At 58.9% G+C, this 24950-nt stretch overlaps 1 protein-coding gene across 1 annotated transcript; it reads right to left on the bottom strand.

Moving 5' to 3' along the window:
* Positions 1–344: 344 nt before the first annotated feature.
* On the bottom strand, positions 345–22994 carry SLC12A6 (solute carrier family 12 member 6). Its single transcript, XM_065414607.1, has 26 exons — positions 22920–22994; positions 20545–21682; positions 11453–11497; positions 9659–9747; positions 9077–9208; positions 8512–8658; positions 8054–8108; positions 7716–7846; positions 7323–7564; positions 6903–7117; positions 6256–6414; positions 5671–5769; positions 5398–5455; positions 4857–5031; positions 4387–4505; positions 4094–4192; positions 3736–3855; positions 3077–3181; positions 2830–2998; positions 2092–2287; positions 1839–2008; positions 1575–1706; positions 1164–1271; positions 897–1081; positions 537–670; positions 345–447 (listed from the first exon to the last, which is right to left on the bottom strand). The coding sequence occupies exons 2-26, from the start codon at positions 20816–20818 to the stop codon at positions 356–358; spliced, it is 3450 nt and encodes a 1149-aa protein (XP_065270679.1). The 5' UTR covers positions 20819–21682; positions 22920–22994; the 3' UTR covers positions 345–355.
* Between the last annotated feature and the right edge of the window lie 1956 nt (positions 22995–24950).

The raw sequence follows: 24950 nt of genomic DNA, 5'->3' as shown, positions 1-24950 counted from the left end.
CAAAACGGGGGGGCGAAGGGAGGAGGCCCACAACCCCCCTGCACTCCCCACCCTTCCACAGCAGCTGAAAAGGGAAAGGATGCAAAGCAGCTTTGGCACTATGTGGTGACGGGCACCATGGGAAATCTCTCCCATCCCTGCTTTGTGAGGGTTGCCCCATGGTGACCCTGCCCTGTTGGGTCTAATACCACAGTCCCTTTGGTGCCACCCCCTTTCTTGCCCTGTAGGAGTAGAGAGGTGGGGTAACTGCTCCATGGAGGTGTGCCCCTGCTGAATTTTGGCATGCCTCTTCCCCCCCCAGCCTGTCTAGAGGGCAGCAGTGGAATGAAGTGGCAGAGGCCAGTAGGGGGGCGCTCTAGGAGTAGATAGTGATGACCTCACTGCCTCCCCCCCGCACCAGCAGCACCCGCTCCAGCCCCTCAGTCAGCACCTCCAAGAACTCCATGTCTGGGGGACAGGTTAAGGAACCAACACTGGCAAGACAGATCAACAGCGCTCCCCCCACCTACCCTCCTGGCTCCCCACGCCAAGGATACAGTTCTCATCGCCTGCAGGGTTGCGGGGTGGCCCCGGCATGTTGAGCAGGACCAGCTTTGCGTCGTGGGACTTGTTGACGATCACCTCGTTGAGTTTGACGGCCGTGTGCATGCGCCGCACATTGGACTGGTCCCTGCAGGGGGCGGGAGGGTTAGCAGCGGCCACCGGGTGAGGGAGAGCCAGACAGTGCAGTGTGGCTCCATGGGGGGGGGGGGGGGGGGGGGGTGTCCTGATGCCACCCCCAGGCTGAGGAAAGCATTTCTAGCCTCATGTTGGGGCAGCTCTATCACCACCTCCAGGGTGGATGGAAGGTGGGGGGGCCGGTCCCCAGGGGCTGATGGGAAGCAAGAGGGGCTTACGGCTTCATGTTGAGCAGATCCTGCATGCCCTCCAGAGTCCGGGCCTTCTGCCCACGGGCCGCCATGTACTTATCCTTAGTCCAGGTCATCTGCACCTTCTCTTGGTAGGTCTCTGTTTCCTCATCCTCGTCAGAGCCGATGCTGGTCAGGCGCAGCATGGAGTTGCGGTCCTTCACCAGCTGGGCCTGCGGGAAGCCTGGGGGTGAGTGGAGGGGTGCCCCATGGGGGAGGGGAGCAGCCCACTCCCACCCCTCAGTCCCCACTTACCTCCCGGTCCCGTTCCGTCTTGGAGAGCCGCATGTGCCGCAGCATCTGGGAGCGCTGCTCCATCATCAGGGTCCGCTCGTAGGTGTAGGCCGAGATGTCGCTGTCATGCTGTATGGGGCACGTGTGGCATGAGCTGAGGCCAGAGGTGCAACCTGCCCCACCCCCCTCCCAGAGCTGGCCTAGAACCCAGGAGTCCCGGCTCCCTCCCACTCCAAACCCTGGACAAAGCTGTCCCATGTGAAGAGATGGGGCCTATACCTGGGGCCCCCAAGAGAGATTCCACTCTTCAGCTGTGGCAGTGCTGCCCCCTAGGGGCCATTCTGCCCATATGCAGTCTCCCCCACTCCTGTAGGGGGGGGGGGGGCACAGAGCATGGTGCTCTCCCCCCAGCTGCCCCCTCAAGTCTCTCACCATCTCCACCACCTCCACCTCTGCCTCGATGCGCAGGTGGTACAGGAAGGTGGCCAGGTCCTTTTTCATCTGGATGCTGTTGTCCTCCAGCTGGGCCACCGTGAAGATGCGGATGTTGCATTTACGCCACACCTGGGGACACGGGAGGGGGGGGGGGGGGGAGAAGAGAGAGAAACCAAGCACTGGATGGGTCAGCACCCGCAGGTCAGCTCTCCAGTCCTGCTGCCCCAATCCCCCCTCCCCACACCGAGCCCCCACTGGCACCTTGTGCTGCTTGAGCAGAAAGGGCAGCAGCATGAGCATGCCTCCATCGTGGACGATCCACCACACGTCGATGTTGCCCTCAGCGAAGGGCTCCGCGTTGCCTGGGTAGAAGGCCACATTCTTGGCCACCAGCAGGGCCAGGTGAGCGGCTGTGGTGACTCGGACAGTGCCTATGGTGACAAAAGTGGGTGGAGGTCAGAGGGCACCAGTGGGGGAGAGAGGGGGATCCCCCCAAGCCCACACCCCCACGTACTGATGAAGGTCTTCCAGGCGCGGGCGTCCTCGCTCTGGCGCCAGGCGTTGGGCCAGCCCATCACCACCGTGTTGTGCTTCATGCCGCCCAGGCCACAGGACTGGATGAGGTGGGAGATGCCCTCCCGCACCTTGGCTGCCACCACCAGCTGGTAGAAGCCCTTCACGCGCTCTGCCTCCATCAGGTGCTTGATGGTCTGCAAGACACATACAGGGGAGCAGCTAGGGAGCGCTGTGCTGCTGGGGGCCTCTGCAAGGGAAGCCACAGCACTTGGGGAGGGCACCGTGCTGCAAAGAGCAGGGTCCGGGGCGCTCAGCAGGGGGTGGGGGTGTGCAGGCGGCAGGGGATGCTGTGCCACACAGAGCAGGGGCCAGGGGAGGTTCTACGGGGGGCACTGTCCTGGGGCTCAGCAAGGGACACCGTACTGCTGGCATGGGAGAGGCGCTCGGCAGGGGGCACTGTGCCACATGGAGCAGGGTGGTGGGGCGCTTGCCAAGGGGTATCATGCAGTGGGGTGTGACACAGCAGGGGGCACTGTGGCACACGGAGCAAAGGTCTGGGGGCAGGGGCTCAGGAGGGGGCACCGGGCAGCCGGTGGGGAATGGAGGAACTGTGGCATGGAGCAGGGCCGGGTGGCTTGGCAGGGGGCACCATGCTGCTGCGAGGAGGGGAGAGCGTCCAGCAGGGGGCACCGTACAGCAGGGTGGAGCTCGGCAGGGGGTGCTCTCTTTCCCTGACCTGCTCAGCCGCCAGCGCCTCGGCGTAGTTCTCCAGGAAGTTGCCCACCATGACGGTGCCCACGATCGTCAGGCCCTTGCCCGCCTTGAGCTGCGAGGCGAAGGTCAGCAGGCGTGGGTGCTTCACGTGCAGGTCCTCGTCCAGCTTCAGCAGCACCAGCAGCTGGGGCCTGCGGGGAGCGAGGGGTCATGTGGGGGCCAGAGGGTGCTCACCCCATGGTGCAGCGGGTGTGGGGAGGCTGTCCTACCTCCAGTTCTTGGTGTGGGGGGGCCCCTCCTCCAGGCGCAGCAGGGCAAAGCGGGCAGCGCTCAGCGACAGGCCCCGGATGCCGTCGCCCCACTCCTTCTCGGCTCTGGGGTGGGGGGAGAGAGAGAGACGGTGCTCAGCCAAAAGCTGTCCACCCCACACCGAGGAGACGGGGTCACATGAGAAAGCTGGGGAAACTGAGGCAGGGGAAGGGACCTGGCCAAGTTCAGACTGGACAGAACCCAGACGTCCTGGCTCCCAACCCACTCTTGTCCAACAACTAGACCCCACTCCCCTCCCAGAGCTGGGACAGAACCCAGGTGTCCTGGTTTCCAGCTCCCTCAGCTCTAACCCATGAGACAGGTCTTCCTGTACAGAGCCACAGCACTACATCCCGGCAGGGTGGCCACTGGGGGTAGGGGTGTCTCCCATTACCACAGCTGCCCACAGGCCCCTGGCTGGCGGCCCCCAAGAAGGCGAGGGCTGCCTGCCCCATGGAGCCCAAGCCCCACTCTGCTCCCTAGCAGGCAGGAGATGGGGAAGCCGAGGCAGAGGGGGTGGGGAACTCCCTGAGGTCAGGGAGGAAATGGGTGAACCCAGGAGTTCCAGGGGCGGCTCGTCCAGCCCAAGGAGTGCCAGGCCCTGCAGGAGACGACGCACCCCTGGTACTCGATGTACTTGTAGATCATGCCGGCGATCACCATGGCGACGATGGCGTAATACCAGGAGGACACAAACATGAGCGCCAGGCAAATGCTCATGCCCACAAAAGAGAGCGCCCTGCAGGGGGAGGGAGAGAGAGAGAGAGAGAGAGAGAGACAGAGACAGAGAGAGAGAACGAACGTCCTGTTGCCCAGCCGCCCCCCCCCCCCCCAACCCAATCCACTAGACCCCCACACCCCTCCCAGGGCTGGGATAGAACCCAGGCGTCCTGGCTCCCAGCCCCTCCTACTCTAACCACTAGACCCCACTCTCCTCCTGGTGCTGGGGCAGAACCCAGGCACCTAGGCTCCCTTACCAGTGGTAGTAGCGAAAGCGGGGTCTCCAGTTGGGGGTGCGCAGCAGGGTCTGCAAGGCGCAGGCCAGATTGACAAAGAGGTAACACATCAAGAAGAACCTACGGACCCAGACAGACAAGAGACAGTCAGGGGGTGGTGCCTCGGGAGCTCCCCCTAGGGCACAGGCTGACATGCCACCACGAGATTCCCCGCTCTGGGATGCGGACACCAAATCCCAGCTGGGGGGGGAATCTGCCCCCTCCACAGAGTCCTGCCCACCTCCTCCCCCCGCGTGGCTCGGCGAGGACCTTACATAGACAGGATGGGGGCCACCAGGTCCAGCGAGGCAATGAGGATGCCCAGCTCGGCGATACCCGCTGTCAGGAGCAGAGCCCACGTCGGCTCCCCGTTGGCTTTGCTATGGCCGAAAACCTAGGGCGACAGCACACAGGAAATCCACTTCAGGAAGGCAGGAATGCAGCCAGCTCTAGGGTGGGGCAGCTGGGGGACAGCTACACAAAGCCACACAGGGATGGCTCGCCCAGCACTAAGATGCAGCCAGCTCTGGGGTGGGAGCAGCTGGGTAACAGCCATACAGCAACCCCACAATGGGGATGGCTTGCCCAGCGCAGAGATGCAGCCAGTTCTGGGGTAAGGCAGCTGTGGGACAGCCGCACAGTGACAACGCATGGGGATGGCTCGCCCAGCGCTGAGATGCGGTCAGCTCTGGAGTGGGGCAGCTGGGTACTGTGGGAGGGAGAGCAAAGCGGGGCGCGCTATTACCCGCAGGAAGGGGATGATGTTGTCCTTGGCAATGGCCTGCAGCAGCCGGGGGGCACCGGTCAGGCTCTGCAGCCCAGCCCCGCACGTGGAGAAGAAGGAGCCGATGACGATGACCCAGGGTGAGGGCCAGGAGAGCGTCCCAACCACCAGGTTCCCGTGCACAGCGTCGCCAAACCTGCCAGCCGGAGAGGGACCGTCAGCCGGGGGGACTGGGCAGGGAGGATCCCCGGACAGGGGCTACAGACAGGAGGACCGCACAGAGGGGGGCCCAATGAGAAGAGGGGCGATGGGGACTCAGTGGAGGGGTATTATGGGCTGGGGGGGGCCCAGTGGAAGGGTGCTATAGGCTGGGGGGGAACCAATGGAGAGGCACTATGGGGACCCAGTGGAGGGGTGTTAAGGGCTTGGGGGGACCCCAAGGAAAGAGGACTAAGGGTAGGGGGACCCACACCCCCTGAGGAGGAGGCAATATGGGGAGGATGGGCAGCTCCAGTGGCAGGTGCCAGCGGGGACACCACAGGGCAGGCCCCCCAATACTCACTTGTCCCGCAGCACCACCCCTTCGATGCAGGCCCCAAACAGAACCACGTTGCTGAGATCTATGGCAGTGTGGAGTCAAGGCGGCCATGGCCCCAGGGTCACAGCAGGGTGGTCAGGGTTCCCCCCACATAGCCTCACCCCATGGGGGGGCCCCTTCTCCACCCAGCCTCGTGTGGGCTCTGGCATGCTCTGACCCTGAGCAAGGCATGTCCCCCCTTGCCCTGTCCATGCCAGCCCCCCCTCCCCCACCACCACACCAGCCTTGGCAGGATACAGACGAAGGAGGTGGTGAGGATGGCCAGGATGGTGCCGATGGGGATGGATTTCTGAGCATCCTTCAGGTCTCCAGAGCGGTTCGAGCCAGCCATGATCCCTGCAGATATCGGCACAGGAGAAACGGCTGCCAGGTGAGCACCCTGCACTGCTGTCCCAGAGGCCAGGGTCCTATTCCCTAGCGGTGGGAGCCTGCAGGGCCCCCTAGGGGTGATCGCCCCACGCTGCCATCCTGGACACCAGGGTTCTATTCCCTAGCGGTGGGAGCCTGCAGGGCCCCCTAGGGGTGATCGCCCCACGCTGCCATCCTGGACACCAGGGTTCTATTCCCTAGCGGTGGGAGCCTGCAGGGCCCCCTAGGGGTGATCGCCCCACGCTGCCATCCTGGACACCAGGGTCCTATTCCCTAGCGGTGGGAGCCTGCAGGGCCCCCTAGGGGTGATCGCCCCACGCTGCCATCCTGGACACCAGGGTCCTATTCCCTAGCGGTGGGAGCCTGCAGAGGCCCCTAGGGGTGATCACCTTGTGCTGCTGTCTCGGACGCCAGGGTCCCCCGGCTCCCATCCCCCACGGCAGCCGTGCTCACCAGTGACGGAGGGGAAGAAGATGCCCACGAGCAGGGTAAAGGAGGTGGCGATGTCGGCTAACACGTACTCCTGGCTCATGGCCCCCAGCACGTCGACGGAGTGGGCCGAGGGCTTCTCGATGATCTCCCCCTTCTGCAGGTAGCTGCTCCACAGGTTCTCTGCAGGGAGGGAGAAGCAGCTAGTCAGCAGGGCCGTGGGGTGAAGCCACATGGGGTTGGACTATCCCGTCCCACAGCCACCAGGGTCTCTTGAGTCGGCACCCGGGCGTCTGTCTGTACAACCCAGGAATTCTAGCCGGTACCATGAAAACTGCCGGCCCATCCTTTGGCTGGGGTTCTGGGAGCGCCCCACGCTGCCATCCCTGATGCCTGGGTCCCATTCTCCCTCCCAATCTCCCGAATGCCCCACGCTGCCATCCCTGACGCCTGGGTCCTATTCTCGGTCCCAATCTCCCGAGCTGCAGTGCCTGCGTTTAAGCTACTGGAGTATCTTGGGGGTCAGTGCTGTTCCGGGGGCCTCAGAAAGAGGGCTGAGGGGCTCCGTAGCTGGCAGAGCTCGTGCCCAGATGGCACTATGCTGCAGCCGTGGCAGGCTCCCCTCACCACCGGCTGGTGGGAGGATCTGCCCAGCCATGCTAGGCCCTCACCGGTGATGATGCCACTGGCCAGGCCCGGGATGCCCTGGATGGAGGTGACGTTGTTGTGAGTGAAGTATTCATCGCAGGTGGCATTTAGCTGCTTGCTGGAGTTGCAGAAGAGGCCCCAGAGCTGGGTGGGCACCGTGAAGTTGCCCAGTTCCTGGGTCTTAGCGCAGATGTTGATGTGCCGGCCAGAGAGGGTGCGGTTCCCCAGCATACAGACCCTGTGCCGGGCGGGAAGGCAGATAGACACAGAGCCCCAGAGCATAGAGCCCCCTGCTGAGATCAGCCCTGAGCAACCCCCTTAGGAGCACAGAGCCCCCCATGCACCCCTAGCGGAGATCAGCCCTTAGAGAGTCCCACCCCCAAGGAGTGCCAATCCCCCCCGCACCGCCTGCCAGCCCCCCCACAGAGCCCACCGGCACCTACGGGAAGCGGGGCGGGGCGAAGGAGGATTTGATGGCCCCGGCGTAGATGGCCAGGATGGAGACGATGACGCAGGCGAGGAAGAGCGAGGCGAACTTGTTAACGTAGCGCACGCCGACGAAGACCACCAGCACCATGAGGACGAGGAAGGCCGAGCCGTAGACCCGCATGTTGTTCAGCATGGCTGCAGACTCCTTCAGCACGTCAGCACTGCGGAAAATGGCTGCCTCGGGGGCGATGTACATCTGTGCGGGGCGCAGAGACAGATGTCACCTCCAGGAGGCGCCGGCTCCAAGCCACCCCAGGGCAGGGGGCCGGCTGGCTCACGGGGGTGGGGAATGGGACATGTCACACACACCATACAGACCCCAGTCCCCCAGGGGGCAGCATTCTCACCAGGAAGATCTCAATGGCTCCCAGAATGTACATGGCGGCGGCAAAGGTGGTGCCCAGATAGAAGCAGAGCCCCACAGCACCCCCGAACTCAGGGCCCAGCGCCCGGGAGATCATGAAGTAGGAGCCCCCAGCTAGAGAGAGAGGACAGAGACAGTCAGGGAGCAGCTAGGGAGATTGGGGTGTGTCCCAAGGGCTCCCCATCCATAGGTGCCAGGGCAGGAGATGCCCTGAGATGGGGGTCAGGAAGGAACCAACCACCGCAGGGAAGAACTGAGGCCTGGCTGATGGGATGGGGACGCCGGCCAATCCAGGAGAGAAGAATGGTCTGACCCACTCACCCGGCACGACTCCATTTGTGGCGATGGCACTCATAGAGATGGCAGTTAGCAGCGTCTGCGGAGAAGGTAAAAGAGGACAGCAGGCGGTGTTGTTAGAGGAACAGCACTGAATTGGTAGCAGACATCAGGTTTGCATGGCCTGCACCGAATGCAGCTGCCTCTGGGGTGGGATGAGGCAGCTGGAGAGGCCCAGTGAACAAGGGCTTGGAACCAGAAATGGTGGAGAATGACATTGCCAATGGTGGATGCAGAGCGGGCCTGGGGAGGCAGAACTGTATCGACTGAGGACGGATTTGGGTAGGACACCAGGGTTCGCGATCCTTAGAGAGCTCACTACACTCTTCTGGCTGGGACACTCCCTGTAGCACAGCGCCCAATAGTGCCATGCTAGAGTCAGCACTGCCCACAAGGGCAGAGTGCCAGCGCCCCTTAGTGCCCCACTGAGGGCAGACACTCACGCAGCAGCAGCAGATGAAGACAATGGCAAAGGCCTGCAGCACACCGGCCGTGCCCACCACCCAGGTGAGGCGCAGGAAGAGGATGACCCCGAAGATATTCTGCAGGCAGGGCAGATAGACACCCATGAAGGTGCCCATCTGGGGCATCTGCAAAGAGAGAGACTGTGGTTAGGGCAAGGAGTGCTGGGAGGCAGGACTCTGCTCTGGGAGGGGATAGACTAAGAGGGTTGGAGTCCTGCCAGTGCCCTTCAATCTCACCCCGCAGCCCCCTGCTATCCCATCCCTGGGCTCCCCACACTGCCCCCCAACCCTGCCAGTGCCCCTCCATCCCACCCTTCAGCCCCATGCCATCCCAACCCTGGGATCCAGCCTGGTCCCAGCTCGGCCAATGCCCCTCAATCCCACCCGCAGCCCCCTACTATCCCATCCCTGGGCTCCCCGCACTGCCCCCCAACCCTGCCAGTGCCCCTCCATCCCACCCTTCAGCCCCATGCCATCCCAACCCTAGGATCCAGCCTGGTCCCAGCTCGGCCAATGCCCCTCAATCCCACCCGCAGCCCCTCACCTTCGTGGGCTTCTTCTTGCCCTCTGTAATGTTCTCAGCCTCCTCGTGCTCCCGTGCCCCCTGCGTCAGGTTGGTGTAGTTTGCCATGCGGTTAAGCAGGGAGGACACCTTCGGCCGGGTATCCATTTCCTCCTGCAGGACGAGAGGGAGTGAAATGGGGAGCTGTCCCCGTACAACCGACGCTGCCTGAGACTGCAGAGAGTCTGAGCCCGTCGCTGGGATGCAGCCTGAGCCTGAGCCCATTGCTCCAAGAGGTGTCAACTGCCTACGTGCGTCTCAAAGGAGTGTGAACTTGAAGCCTCGCCACCCCTATCCCAGCAGCAGAGAACCAGTCAGAGGATGAGCACAGCGGACCCTGGCTGCTGGATTAGTTCTGGGGGAAGGGTCAAACCCCCAGGCCCTGTTACCCCATCATGGGTCAGGGCTGCATCACAGCTCCTGGATGGACATGAACCAGGCTTCAGCCTCTTAGCACTGGCCACCAGGGGGCAGCAAATGACCCCCCCCCCCCCCCCCGCTCTGCCCTGGAGTGAGCCTGCCCTCTCCTCCCTGCCTGAGGGGAGCAGATTCCACCTGGGGTACCTCGAAGAGCGCCAGGTTCTTGTCGAAGTACTCATCCCCATCCTCATAGCTGGTGTTGTTGAGATAGATGTCTTTCTTGCGCCCAGGGTCTGAGGAAAGACAAGGGGGACAGGGAGAACCCAGTGTGAGGTGCAGTGAGCTGGGGGGTCTCAGCCCTGTACCAGCTTACCAGGCTTCTCCAAGAGCCCAGCCATTCACCGCTCCCTCCTGGCAGGGGGGCCGCAGCACCAATTTACAGACACTCACACCTCTACAACGCCTCTGGAATGGAAGGAGACTGAGGCACAGCATCAAGAGTAGAACCCAGGAGTCCTGGCTCCTAATCCCACCCTGCTCTAACCCACTAGACCCTACTCCACTCCCTGGGCTGGGGATAGAACCCAGGAGTCTTGGCTCTCAGTGCCCCTTTTTCTAATCACTAGATCCCAATTCCACTCCACTCCCAGGGCTGGGGATAGAACCCAGGAGTCCTGGGACCCAGCCCCCCGGGCTCTAACCTGTGGTCTCACCCTCTCTCTGCCCCTTGCGAGAGGTGAGTCAACAGTCAGGCTGCTGCCTGCTCAGAGGAAGATTCCTAGCTGGGCTGGGCAGAACAACAACCTGTTCCTTTATTGCCCAGCCCAGGCCCCCCGGCCATGGAATCACAGGCAGATGCCTGCACAGTATGAACCTGCAGCTGCCTCCGCACGTTCAGCCGGGAGGCAGCAGCACAGGAATAACAACTCTCTACTACCTGGGGGGCAGGGTGCCAGAGAGCTCCCCAGGCCCCTTCTGCTGCCCACGGCTCGGGATGGGCCTCTGGGGCAGTTGGCAGGTTGGCAGTTGGCAGGTTGGGGCAGTTGGCACTGCCCAGGTTTAGCTCGCCTGGCACGGCTCTCACTGTGAGAGTACCCCCACCCCACTCCCTAGAGCACAGCGCCCCCCAGTGCTGCACTGGGGAACTGGGGCCAGCACTGACTACCAGGGGAGACCCCCACCCCACTCCCTAAAGCACAGCGCCCTTAGCACCGCTCTGGGGCAGCGTAAGGTCACCCCCCATGGGCACTGCTGTTTGTGCAGCTGCCGGTGGCAGGGCCTGAGCAGCTCAGCTGGCCTCGGTGTTTGCTTTGTACACAGCACAGGGAAAGCCATGCTACCAGCCAACCGCCGATGCGGGACAAGGTCAGCGGAGAACAAGATACTAACAAGTGAGCCCCACGGCACCCAATCCACGGGCTGGGGGCTCCCCAGCAGGAAAAGCCAAAGTAGACTACTTCAGCATGGCATTAGGTGGTATTGTGCTGCAGAGATCAGAGGCTCAGTAGGGGGCACTCTCCCCTCCCAGTCAGTGCTGGCCCCTGGGGGTGCGGGCTTCGTAGGGGCATTCTCTCCAACACCCCAGTGGCTTAAATAAAACCCAGGAGTCCTGTCGCCCAGTTCCAACAGACCAGAACTCCTCTCTGACTGTAAAATCGGGCTGAGAAGGACCATGGACAAAGCCACACCTCAGTTCTGGGCCTGGTGCTCAGGCTGCAGGTGCCTGCAACAATCCAAGGAAGAGCAGATGGGTACGAGGAAAGAGGGGAATTAGTAGCGAGGGGTATGTAAATTACCCTCTCCCTAGGTAGTCTAATCGGGGGGTGAAACACACATGCACACACAGAGCAGGGCTTCGGCAGGGGGGCCGCAGGGACAGACACACACAAAGCAGGGCTCATCCCCTCCAGCAAGAGGCGAGAGGCACAAATGGACACACACACAGGCTCGTTCTGGCCAGGAGAGAGAGACACACAGGACTCCTTAGCAATACCATACCTAAGAGCTGACACTGTTCCCCTGTGATGGAGGTTTGACTCACGTCTGAAAATCAAACAGAAGATGGGAAAAAATGAATCACAAAAGAAAAAAAAAAGGAATGAAAAACAAAAAAAAGACTGATAAAATGTATTTCCTCCCACTGATACATGTTAGCAAAGAAAGGGAAATGAGCAAAGAATCTGGGGGTTTTAGAGCATGATTTCAAAACCAAAAAGTAGCTGCAATAATAGAACAAGAAACCAGCGCAATTATATAGCAGAGTTCAGGGAGTGGGGGATGGGGCCTTTCTCCTCTAACAGACACCAGCTGCAACCTGACCCCAGAGCGGGGGACTGACTGGCTCACAGGGGTCAGGAATGGGAGATGGGGCCTTTTCCCTCTAGTGGGCACTGATTCCAGGGTGCTCTATGCAGCAGGGTAGGAAACTTGTCAGTCTCCCGCCCAGACACACACACAATAGGCTGGACCCAGAGGGGCACAGAGCGCCAGTCTCCCAAGATCGGACTCCTCAGATCTTTCCCTGTCACCTAAACCCTCAAGCAGCAGAGAGCAAGGAGACTGAGGGAGGTGGGTGGCTGGGCGAGGGTTGCCCTGGGTCAGGCTATGAATCAATCCTTTGTTGAGCCCCCCACACACACACAGCTGGGGGCTCTGGAAGAAGGATTCACCATAGCCCACGTGCTGCCGGGAGGGAAAGAAAGAGACAAAGAAGGGAGAGAGAGAAAGAGTCCAACCCCACAGCTTCCCCGGCTGTGTCTGTCCCCTGGCCCTGCTGCTCAGCTGCCCAGCCGATGAGGCAGCGTCTGGCGCCAGATTGGGGATTTTGTCCCTGCTCGCTGGGTCGGGGAACGGCCCAGGATAATTGGGGTTTACATGGAAGCAGCTGGGATCCTGCCCTTTCCAGCCACCCGGAGAACAGATCTGTCCCAATGCTGGCCCCGCTCCAATTCACACCCTGCCCCAGAGGTGGTCCTGTTTCGGGAGCAGGGAGAGAGAAAAGCAAGGCATTGGACCACCTGTGGGTGTGGAAAAGGGTCCCTCAATACCAGGGGTCAGTGCCTTAGGACACCATACAGGACTCCTGGGTTCTATCCCTACTTACAGGCACTTGATCCTGTGGCCAGTGCTTGAGAAGGGAGAGAGAGAAAGAGTCCAACCCCACAGCTCCCCCGGTTGTGTCTGTCCCCTGGCCCTGCTGCTCAGCTGCCCAGCCAATGAGGCAGCGTCTGGCGCCAGATTGGGGATTTTGTCCCTGCTCGCTGGGTCGGGGAACGGCCCAGGATAATTGGAGTTTACATGGAAGCAGCTGGGATCCTGCCCTTTCCAGCCACCCGGAGAACAGATCTATCCCAATGCTGGCCCCGCTCCAATTCACACCCTGCCCCAGAGGTGGTCCTGTTTCGGGAGCAGGGAGAGAGAAAAGCAAGGCATTGGACCACCTGTGGGTGTGGAAAAGGGTCCCTCAATACCAGGGGTCAGTGCCTTAGGACACCATACAGGACTCCTAGGTTCTATCCCTACTTACAGGCACTTGATCCTGTGGCCAGTGCTTGAGCTGCATTACATTCCCACTCCACGGAGCTAGGTAGATTTTCTGTCACTGACCCCCTATCCCACATTTATATTTTCTGCTGAGAAAAGAACCCAGGAGTCTTGACTCCCAGCCCCTCCTGCTCTAACCACTAGACACTCTGCCCTCTGGGAGCAGGAACAGAACCCAGGAGTCCTGGCTCTCTGCATGCCATCTGAGTGGCTGTAACTGTGCTACCCAGAGCTGGGAGTACCTTCATAGGCCATCTCCTCTCCATCTAGCAGACAGGCAGCATGAGCCCTGACAAGCAGAGGGCGGACTGGCAGGAAGCCAGGGGCTAGGCTTGGGATATAATCCCTGACGCTGCCCAGGCTACAGCCTGCCCTCCCTGCTGGAGCTAAATCGAATTAGCTGGGCTGCTGTGTGACATGAGGCCTGCTCCTGCTCAGCCACTGGGCCGGGGGGTGGGGTGGGTGGTTACGTACTTAGGAACACGGGGCCTTTCCCCTTCAGGGGGCACTTGCCCCGATCCAGCCCCAGGGTGGGGGAATGGCTGGACATTCCCCATCTCCCTAATCCCAGAGGTTGGGATAGAACCCAGGAGTCCTGGCACCCAGCCCCTCCTGCTCCAACCACTAGACACCACTTCTCTCCCAGAGCCCCAGTGAGAGCTCAGGAATCCTGACTAGGGAGCTGGATTAACACGCGGGCTTTGTATAAAGTCTTCCAGCTGCAGCTCAGAAAAGTCACCTCAGCCATGTGCAATGCCCAATTGAGATCCGGGCACAGTGGGTGGAAGATACTGCAGGGAGTATTTCCCAGGCTGCACAGAGCCTGCTTTAGCCAGGAGGGGGCAGGGAAAAAGAAAGAAAGAATGAAAAAGTCAGACAGGAGGAAAGAATGAAAATGTCAGAGAAATGGAAGGCAATTCCCTGCCAGGGGAAGGAGCCAAGCCAGCACCGACTCCTCTGTGCAAGCCCAGAGCAGGGGCAGATGCAGCGAGAGCTTCCCGCAGTGTGCACCCTCTCCCAGGAGCGCCCCCTCTAGGTCGACAGGGGAGGCCAGTCTCTGTGCCAAAGGTGAGTGCAAACCCAGTGCTCCAGCCACTGAGCGTAACTCATTATTGATTAGGAACCACAGGGAGCAAGGCAGAAAGGAAAGGGTTAAGCACACGGGTGGGGGTGGGGAGGGGAGGTTTGCCATCTAATGAGGTTCTCAGTCAATCCAGATTCACGCGCATGGAGGGATATAAAAACACTGCACTGGGATCACTGAGATGCAGCCACCTCTGGGGCAGGGTAGCTGGGTAACAGCTACACAGCAACGCTGCACTGGGATCGTTCGCCCAGTGCTAAGATTCTACAGTCACCTCTGGGGTGCGGATTGACAGCTACATAACAATTGCACAGAGAAACTGCACACAAATGGCTCGCCTGGGACTGAGGTGCGGCCACCTCTGGGGTGGGAGCGGTTGGGTAACAGCCACACAGCGCTGCCATGTAGGTTTGGGACAGAGAGCGAAGGAGGGTGCCATGTGGCTTGGACCAGAACAGAATCACCAGAGCTTGAATTTGCCAGGACAATGGGGTTCGCTCCCTCTCTCTTGGTGGCAGGGGCTGTCTAGAGTCTGAGCAAAAACAGCACCCCCCCTTTAACTACCCCCATCACCCCTGCTATGACAGAAGCCCCTAGTGCCCATCATCAGCTGCATCAATCCCCAAGGGGACAGTCACCCCGCAGATCCCTTCCCAAAAACTGCCTGTCCAGATCCACACTGGACCCAAATGCACACCAGCCCTGTACAGGTAACAGCACAGGGCAGTCCCACGGCCCGTTCTCTGTCAGGGTCTCCGGGCCTGATCCAAATCCATGGAAAGGTTCCACTGAGATTGGAGGGCTCAGGATCAGACCCCACAGCACATTCCACAGTTCCCCCACATCCTCACACAGCAGAGAAAGTGAGGCCCAGAGCAGGGGAAGAACCAGCACAGAAAGCACACAGCTACGAAGAGGAAGAACCCAGGAGTCCTGGCTCCCCTGCTCTCTAATCCACTAGACCCCACTCCCCTTCCAGTGGTGGGAACAGAACCCAGGAGTCCTGGCTCCCAGTGCCCCTGCTCTAACCACTGGAGCGCACTTCCTTCACTAATCAGTAGCGGAGCTGTGGTTGGTGTTTAACTGAAGATCATGCAACGGGTTGGGAAGAGCCCAGGGGAGGCTGCTATGATGGTTGAGGAAGGCAGGCTGGGGAGGGTGCTTGGATCTGGGGGGCAATCAGGAGGCAGGAGACAATAAAGAGATACTGCCCCCCCATGTACCTCCCCCCCCCCCCCGAGACAGAGGGGGCAGCCCAGGTAGGGGAGGAGCAGCCAAGAGACAGACGCAGGTAAAGCAGATTAATGTGGCGTGTTTACATGACTGCTCACCTGATACCGTGATCTCTCTGGGCATCCAGATGCCAGCCCTGTTGGCTCCTTCCTGGGACCCTTCTTCCACCCCACCCTCATCATCATCATCCACCTTGGTAACAGTGAAGTGAGGCATTTTCTGGACTAACTTTTCCCCCCAGCACCAGCAAAGAAAGGGACTGGAAGCGCCGGGATCAGGTGACCGGCAGGCTCCACGGGAAGAGGCGGGATGGGTGGGGGGGGGGGGAAGGGCGTGTTCCCCTGCTGTGTGTGTGTGTGTGTATTACTGGCACTAAGAGGATTAACTGCTCCATCTACAACCACTTCCACTCTCCCGCTGAACTGTAGCAGGCAACATGGGAGAGGCAGGGACCCGCACAGGCCCAGCGCTGCGATACAGCCAGCTCTAGGTAACAGCCCCACAGCTACTGTCTGGATGGAGAAGTCTGTAGCCACCTGAGCTGTAGCATGGCTTTCAGAGAGGCAGGATGGAATCAGATCAGGAGTCCTGGGTTCTATCCCCAGCTCTGGGAGAGGAGTGGAGTCTAGTGGGTTAGAGCAGGGGGGCTGGGAGCCAGGACCCTTGGGTTCTGTTCCCAGCGCTGGGAGAGGAGTGGAGTCCAGTGGGTTAGATCAGGGGCACTGGAAGGCAGGACTCCTGGGTTCTATCCTTGCTCTGGGAGAGGAGTGGGGCTAGTGGATTACAGCAGGAGAGGTGGAGCTGGGCAAACTCCAGCACATGGTGGCCTTTTCCCTACATACCCCGCCCTCTTTATTTATACCATGAAGGAGCAGAGATTAGGGAAAAGGTCTTAATCAGTTCAGGAAATGCCTAAACGGGGAACTCCAGGCCAGGGTGAATGACACAAATGCTGGGTTGGACCCACACCACTTCCCACTCCAGAATGGGGTTAGCCACACACCCCTGCCCTGAAATGACCCCTTGAGAAAGCAGAGGAGAGCCCTGGCACAGTGGCCCCTTCAGTTCTCTGTTGAGGCTTCCCACCCCCTGCACTGGCTCAGGTGAATTAGTTACCTTAGCAAACTGCTTTGAGATGATCAGGGAAAAGGGATTAGGGACAGAGCAATGTAGGGCTTGTCTACATTACAAAATTAAGTCAATTTAAATTAAGTGGACATACAGCCACCGCAGTATTTAAAGCGGTGGTTCACATCGTCACCAGGGGCGCTTCCACTGATTGAAAAGGGACATTGCTAGATACTGACAGCTGGAGCCCGGCAACCCTGGGGCTGACAGCCTCAACTGTAGGCACGGGGCTCACAGTTGCCCCTCCCACAGCTGTTAGGCGGATGCCGGGCTCACAGCTGGGCCTCCCCCCCACCCTGGCATTGACAGCCCCAAGGGTGAGCCCACAGGGGGCTCAACTGCACAGCAGGGAGCCTACCAGCAATGAAATTGACATTGTCAGTTTCATGGCTGCTATTATTTCAAATTTTGGCTTGGGCTTGGGATGTCAGCTTGTGGGGAGCTCACAGCTGGAGTCCCCTCCCCCCTGAGCTGACAGAGGGAGATGGAAAGGAAATGTGAAATAAAAGCAGCCATGAAACTAACAAGGATGTCAATTTCACTGCTGGTAGGCTCCCTGCTGTGAAACAAAGACAGATGCAGGCTCACAGCTCTGGCTGTCAGCCTGGGGGCAGCGGGGGGAGCCTCCCACTGTGACCCCCCCACTGCTGGGGCGGATACCTGGAGCCCCCCTGCTGCCACCCAGTGAGAGACTGGGGGAGGGCCCAGGATCATGCTCTCCTTCCCCACCCCTCCAATCCCTCACGGGGAGGGCTGGAGGGTGCTAACAGCTGTCAGCCCACCTTGGGGCTGACAGCCAACAGCTGACATAAATAACGCAGTGTCTACACAGACACTGCATCGCCCTTACTACATCGACATAAGCCCTACGCCTCTCGTGGAGGTGTAGTGGGCCTACTTATTTCGGCAGAAGCACCACTGTAGTGTAGACACAGACATAATTAGGTCGACGTAAGCTGCCTTATGTCCACCTAAGTATGTAGTGTAGACCTGGCCTCAGTTCCCTTATTAGGGACAATTCGCGTTCCCCTGTCAGGCATCTTTTAACTTTATTTCTGCTGCCATCAACAGGCCAAACCACACATTACACCACTGTATATGTTCAAGTGGAATAGTCAGGGGGGCTGCAGGTTGGGATTGAGGGGCACCAGCAAAACTATTGGGTTGGGGGAAGACAAGGGCTGGGGCAGCAGGTGCTGTAGGTCGGTATTGAGGGGCACCAGCAGAGGTGGGGGAGCCCAGGAATGGGATAGCAAGGGGCTGTGGGTCAGGACTGAGGGGCACCAGCAGAGCTGTGCGGGAGGAAGAGGCCAGCGGCCAGGGCTGGGATAGTTGGGGGCTGGGTGTAATTTTGCTAACAACCTCTAGTCCTGACCCAGAGCCCCACCTCCTGTTCCAGTTATGCCCTTTCAGTTCCTCCTCCGCTGATCTTTGCCCCAGCCGCGCATGCCCACACAGCTGTGTGATGCCCTAGAACAGAGAGGGGCTGAGGTCAGATCACACACTATGGGGCAGAACTGGTGTCACCCCCCGGGGTTTCTCTTCGGCTGCCACAGAATCAGGACTGGTTCCAGGCCTCCGCTCCCCCTGCAGTCAATCCAGAGTCACCTCTGACTGCAGTGGAGACCTGACTCCATTTTGTTCGCAGCACAGAAAGGACACACATCCATCTAGCTTGGACAGAGGAATCAATGGATGGGGAGGGCCAGAGAGCCAGCTGTGAGCATCTGGGATTTGGGGGGGGGGGTATCAGGACCTAGCCCCTAGCACAGAGGGAGCCCAGGACAGCACTCCACCCCCACCCTCACAGGCTGCGAGCTCTCCCAGCCCTATGACTGTTTGACGAACAGAGAACAGGCGTAGGCGGGAGCCGCGAAGGGCCATTTGTCATGGGATGATGGGAAGGAGGGGGCTGTATGAGACAGGGACTGTGGGTGAAATAAATAAGTGGGGAGACAGCTCAGCATGGAGGGCAGCAGGCACTCGTGTCGGTGGGTCAAGTGGCCCCCATTCACGAGTGTGCGTTGAACAGCAGCAGAGCACTACACACGGGCGTGGGTGTGTAAGATCACGTAAGCTCTATGCACCTGTCTCTGTGCATGCACGAGCCGCTGTTGAAAACAAGTCAACCCCATGCACACGTGTGAGCTTGTACATCTGTGTCTTTGTGCATGTACTGAAAAATCCAGGAAGTTGTGTGTGTCTGTCTGTCCGTGTTCTCGCTCATCGCAGCCTTGGGGCCACATCAGATCATGCAGCAACCTCCTCCCCAGTTCCCATCCGCTCTCTCTCTGCCCAAGGACAAAGGACGTCCAGAAAAGCACAGCCAGCCTCTCCCGGGAGATAAACAGCTGAGGTGCTGGGGACATTAAGTCCCCGAGGCGCTAGCTGTCTGCTCATCTGTCCTCCTGCTGCAGGCCTGCCACACACACACACGTATTCGTGCTCTCCAGTTCCTGCAGCGCCTGTTTTGCTGCTTCACTGGGCTTCAGGCCTCTGATGGCAACAAAAGGGCCCCCTTCGAGGAACACAGCGGCCTTGATGTCTTGTGAAACGTCTATGACGTTACCAGGGTACTGTCCCACAAGTGATCCCACAGAGGGAACGGGGAGCACAGGACCGTCCCGGGTGCTCCAGTGGAGAAGGTTCATAGGCATGCAAGTATGAGCTGGACAATATCCATAAACAAGCTCTCCCTTCCTGACCCCAGGCTGATCAGCTTTGCCCTGGAGCATGGCCATCCATGAGCCTCTTATGACAAGGGGGAGATGAACAGACCTGGTGCCAGGGCGGACTCACAATTGCACACATGTTCACTGCAAAAGCTGGGAATGAACCCAGCATCCCAGCAAATCCCAGCTCTAACGAGTCACCTCCGCCTCCTTTAAATCTCTCCTTGCAATTTCAATCTGATCCAAAGTCCTCCTTCACTTCCTGTCCTAAACTCTTGGTGCTGTTAAAGCAGCAGCCATGCTCCACACCAGAGGCAGCTGCATCTCAGCACTGTGCATCATTATTAGACACTGTTACACAGCTGCTTCACCCCAGAAGTCAACGCATTTCAGTACTGGGTGAGCAATCCCTGCGCACAGATCCTATGAGACAAACACGGCATTTATGTGCACGTACTGCAGATCACAGCATTATCAGGCCTGTAACATAACCCACGCTGGGAGGCCCCGAGAGGAGCCGTGACTCTGAATTAGTGGTGACCAAAGCCCCATCACCAAGTTCTAGGACTCATCTCTCATCTGAGTCTGCATGAAAAAGGGAATCAACAGGATTAAAGGGAAGTTCAATTCTCCCGAGTCATTTCCGCTGAGTCTTGCTCAGCATTTCCCATGCAGGAAAAAGGCTGAAGAAATAAGGATACTGGCTGAGTCAGTGATAGCAATAGAGTCAATGCACTATAACCCTCTGTGAAAACACAACCCCATCCAGCCACACCTATCTTAAAGCTGGCAACCAAGACACCTCACCCCCAAAATGAAAGCTGGAAGTGTGTTCCCATTTGCTCACAACAAACGGGAAGACCAAAGCATTTAGGAGGCAACTGATGGGCAGTGACAGAGAACTGGCAAGACAACTGCACCTGGTGATGCACTAGCCACCATAAACTGGCCCACCCCACTGCAGCCATGAATTATTGTGGAGTCACCCATAACTGATCCCCCTCCATCTCCAATGCACCCATGAGTCATCCCTCTCTAATGCAGCTGAAAGAGGTCTCCTTCCATCTCCAGCACACCCAGCAGTTGCGCAACCACAAGTTGGCCAACAGATAGATGCATTGCAAGTTGAGTGTGCCATTTCCAATGCACCCATAAAGTTTCTTCCTCCACTTCCAATGCACCCCTAAGTTGCAGTGGACGCATCCAACATCCCCTGGAGATGTCCTGCTCTAGCGCCAATGCACAAAAACTGTCCACCTCATTGCATCCATGTCTCTCACCACTCTCCCACAAGATGTCCACCTCCAATGCACCCATGTCTCCATCCACCCTCCCACACCAGCCCAAACCACCACAGTGGTAGCCACATCAACACTGGTGACTTCCCAGCTTCTCGTGCTCATGCACATAACCGGTGACGTACCGCCTACCTTCTGCCACGTCATGGGGGTTGGACGTCCTGTCGCTAGCCGGTTCGCCCGCCACAGTGGCCCCAGAGGTGGTGGCCCCTGAGAAATCACTCATGCCCTCACTGCGGCTTGTCTCAGGGACACTCTCCCGGGAGCTGAAGCGGACCCGGGAGCTGGAGCGGGAGCTGAGGTCCGGACTGGTGTCAGAGAGGCCTGGGATGTCGTCAATTTTCGTAGGGGTCACCATGAACCGGACGGAAGCCATTTTGGCAGGAGACCGTTGGCGTTGGTGCATGCGTGCGTGGAGAAATGTAAACTTCCTGGAAGCTTTAAATTCTAATAATCCAGAAACAATAACAAATAGAAGGGAAACGATAATTTAGGAGGGTAACGAAATGAGTGGGGTAACAGCAGGCTCCACCACCAAATGGATTCATGTCTAGGGTGGATTCTCAGTGGTCTGGTGCAATGTGGTGCCCAGACATCCAGTGGTTATCAAGTGAGTTTTCTACAGGTGTGGCTAAAGGTGGAGCACGGGAGGTGACCCATGGTTTAACGTGCAAATATTTCACAGCTGTCTGATTTAGTCAATGATTTGTTTGTCGGAGGCCCTAGCCCGAGGCTTTGGCATGCAGACAATCCTTGGAGAAGTGCACTGCAGGGCCAGTATGTGCAAGGAGAATGTCTCACAAGTCCTGGGGCAAGCACTTGTTTGCAAATATCCTGCAGGGAAGGTGATTCGAGGAAGGGGTCTGTTGGTTATGGAAATGAGACAGTGCAAGGAGGCAAAAGAATTTTACAAGGTCCTAGTGCAATGATGGAGGCAGAAGAGAACAAGAGATCCAGGTGCGAGGAGGAGAATTACCCACCGGTTTCTGGTGTAATGTGCAAGGAAAGCAAGTATCCTAAAGAGTTCTGCTGCAAATATCCCACGTGATCCTGGTGCAACAAGAAGGTGAAATAGCTCAAGGGTCCTGGTGCAGGATGGCAGCTATTCTACACAGTTCTGGTACAAGAAGGTGGAGTATCCTAGTCCAAAGAGATGATTATTGCACAGAGTCCTGGTGCAAGGACATATGAAACTATTCCTTGAGGTCCTGGTAGGGTTATGGTGCACGAGTATTCCTGTTGCAAAAACGTACAACTTTTCAACGGGGTCCTGGTGTGAGAAGACAACTATTAAATGTCAGCCTAGTGCAAGGACACACAATAGCACAAGGCAATATGGCTATTCCAGAGGATCCTAGGGCAAGGGCCCACAAACTCCCTACAGGATTCTGATGAAACTCACATGAAGGCATGCAGTCATGCAAGGGTGAGAAAATCCCACACATGAACATGTGAAGCCCCCATATAGTCCACATACAGGGGATATAATTATGCAAGGGCATACATATCACCAATGTGTCAATGGGGCAAGGGCGTGCAAACCCACTGCAGGACAGGGATGATGGTGCAAGACCTCCAGTGTGTTGGGGCAGCGATAGAGTGAGGATATACAAAATCCTAGTGAGAGGGACGATTGTGCTCAATCCCCAAAGAGGAAGAATGATGGTGCAAGGAATGTTTAAAACCCTTATGAATAAATCACTGGGGCAAGGGCATTCATGAGCTCTGTGAAGAAAACAATGGTGCAAGGGATGTGGGTCTCTCAAGTCACTATTGGAAGGGTTGTGTGAACCCCATAAGTGGAACCAATGGTGCAGAAGTCAGGCAAGCCCCCTGTGAATTGGTGCCAGGGCATGCAAAAGTCTCACGGGGGGATGGGGGGAACCAGTGGTGCAAGGGCATATGAGACCCCTATGAACAGGTCCATAGTGTGGGGGTGTGCAAAAGCCCTGTGAGGGAGCAATGGTGCAAGGGACACACAAGCCACATGTGGGGGAACCAGTGGTGCAAGAGGTATGCAAGAGCCCCCTGTGCAGATCATGGATGCGAAGGCTGCACAAGAGCCCTGGGGGGGGGGGGGGGGAGATGGTGCAAGTGGCATACAAGCCACATATGGGGAAATGATCGTGCAAGGGGTGTGCAAGAGCTTCACACACAGGTCATTGGTGCAAGGAGCATGCAAGAGCCTTGTGAGGGAGCAATAGTGTAATGGCGTGCAAGTCACATATGGGGACCTGATGGTCAAGGGATATGTGAGAGCCCCATGTTGGTGCAATAAGGGGAGGGGTGTGCAAGAGTCTGTGACCAGGTCAGTGGTGCAAGGGGTTGTACAAGACCTCCCCCGAGGGCGGGGCGATGGTGTGAGGAGTGTAGGAGACCCATACTGCCCACTTGTTTATAGGGGGCTCACACTCCGCGTGCGCAGCAGCCCCCCGCCCCGCCGTGCCCCCTCGCCCGAAAGCGCGGGAAAAGCCCCGGGCAGCCGTCGGGGACCGTTAGTTGTTTACCTCTAGCGCGCGCCGGCCTCTGCTCCCCAGCGTTCCACAGGGTCCCCGCGCGCCGGGGCTGCAGCTCCTGCTGCCGCTCGCGCTGTCAGCTGCCGGCTTCAGTGGAGGAGGGGATGATGCGGAGGAAGCGCGTTTCCCCCAGCCCTTTTTCAGCACATGCGCAGACCCGGAGAGCTAGGGCTACTGCTGGGCTTCAGTCTAGTTCTTTATGGGCGGGGGAGGAGCGGGGTCAGAGGTCATGAGTGGAGGGAGACTACCACAGCCCGGGGACTGATGGGAGTCGTAGTTTTCTGAAGGGAGGGGGCGGGCTAGGGGCAATGACAAATGTGGAAGGGGAAAATGTGGGGGAGGGGCATTAAGGGTCAGGATTAATGGGGGCAAATGTGGGGGGCATTTGGAGGCACAGCAGAGGGGCAAATATGGGGAGGGGCAAATTCAGGGGGTGGGCATTACAAGGGCAAATGTGGGGGGAAGGGGTATTTGAGGCATTAGGGTCTGGGGCAAATTAGAGGAGGGGGCATTTGAGGGATAAGGAAAGGCAAATGCAGGAGGGGAGTGAGGGGCAGTGGGAGAGATAGGGTAACTGTGCAGAAGGAGCTATTTGGGGGACAGAGGAGGGGAAGGGCAAACGTGGGGGCTTTGGGGAGCTGGCAGTCTCTGGGGAGAGCAGTGTGGGGGGGGTAGTTGGGGGTCACCCCAACTTCCTGCCTCCAGCCTGACAGGGTTTTGATACCGCCCCCCCCCACCCCCAGAGGAGGGTGGGAGTGGTGCCCCCACCCCCATAGTCTCTCCAGGGATCAGGCTGCCGTTGATGTGAGCTGTCCCATGAGGGGCCCCAAGCTGAGCCCCTTCCCGTTCATGCCGGGGATGAATGCCACCCTCACTCCTCTTCCGGCAGGAGGCGGACTGGCACAGCCCGCAGGGCCCCTGACACGCTACCTCCACTGCTGGCGCTTGCCGAGGGGCCTGAGGCAGGGAACCCGCAGCCAACAGCTCCAGCTGGCCATCAAAGTCTGTCCTGGGGCCTTGTGAAAGGCACTGCAGGGAGCACAGCTCCTGCCAGCCCCGATCCCCCCCACCACACACAGCTCTGCCGTGCCCCACTCCTGACCCACAGATTCCTGGGATTTCCCCACCTCAGCTCTGCTGGTGCCACTCACTCCCAACCTGCAGCCCCTCACTATCCCAGCCCTGGGCTTTCCCGCACAGCTCCGCAGCCTTCTGGTGCCAGGTATGGCGCCGCGACCGAGGTGCTGCCCCTTTATTCTCTGCCAAGCCCTGGTCCCCTCGACGCTGCCTGTGAAGTGGGCAGAGCTGGCCCAGGGCCAGAGGGAGCAGACGAAGCATGTGGGACATGTCCAGTTGCGTTCTCTGCACTGGGAAGAGGAGCGGGGTCTCCTGGCCAGCTCAGGGGGCTGGGAACCAGGACTCCTAGGTTCTCTCTCCATTCTGGCAGCGGATCAAGCAGCACTTTCCATGCTCACTCCTACTCCATCCTGTGCCCTGCCATACATTAATCTGCCGTGTCACCAGCAACCCAGGACTTGTTTTTAAACCCTCCTACTGCCGGATTGGTGCTCCGCCCGAAATGCCCATCTCCATTTATGCGAGGCAGATGCTGCCCCCTGCAGGATGCTAGGGGCCATCATTCCCCAAAAGATGTTGGACATGGAGATGAATTTACTTGTCTCTCCACAATTTAAATAAGCCGAGCCAGAAACCTATCCAAATCGCCCCTCAGCCTCCCCTCCCAGCAGGCCTGTAGCGTTCCCCATAGATCCCCCCGGTAATGGTCCCAGTCCAGCCACCTCGCCCCAAACCAGCCCCTCACCCTGCCAGTCCCTCTCCTGTTTCACATTTGCTTGCACACGCTGCCAGTCTCTATAATCCTTAAGGCCAAGATCAGCGATTCCTACAGAGGGTGATCGTCTAGTACAGTGGTTCTCAACCAGGGGTACACAGAGGTCTTCCAGGGGGTACATCAACTCATCCAGATATTTGCCTCATTGTACAACAGGCTACATAAAAAGC

This window comes from Emys orbicularis, chromosome 12 (genome assembly GCF_028017835.1).
Source record: "Emys orbicularis isolate rEmyOrb1 chromosome 12, rEmyOrb1.hap1, whole genome shotgun sequence".
Taxonomy (NCBI): Eukaryota; Metazoa; Chordata; order Testudines; family Emydidae; genus Emys; species Emys orbicularis.
This window is presented reverse-complemented; position numbering and strand designations above follow the sequence as displayed.

What these genes read in the sequence shown, in the direction of transcription:
- SLC12A6 (XM_065414607.1), bottom strand. Translation starts at nt 20,818, where the DNA reads ATGCACCAACGCCAACGGTCTCCTGCCAAAATGGCTTCCGTCCGGTTC. An exon ending in TTCTGCTCAAGCAGCACAAG is followed by an intron (nt 1,707 to 1,838) that starts GTGCCAGTGGGG and finishes CCGTGTCCCCAG; the next exon opens with GTGTGGCGTAAATGCAACAT. An exon ending in GATCTGCTCAACATGAAGCC is followed by an intron (nt 671 to 896) that starts GTAAGCCCCTCT and finishes CGCCCCCTGCAG; the next exon opens with GGACCAGTCCAATGTGCGGC.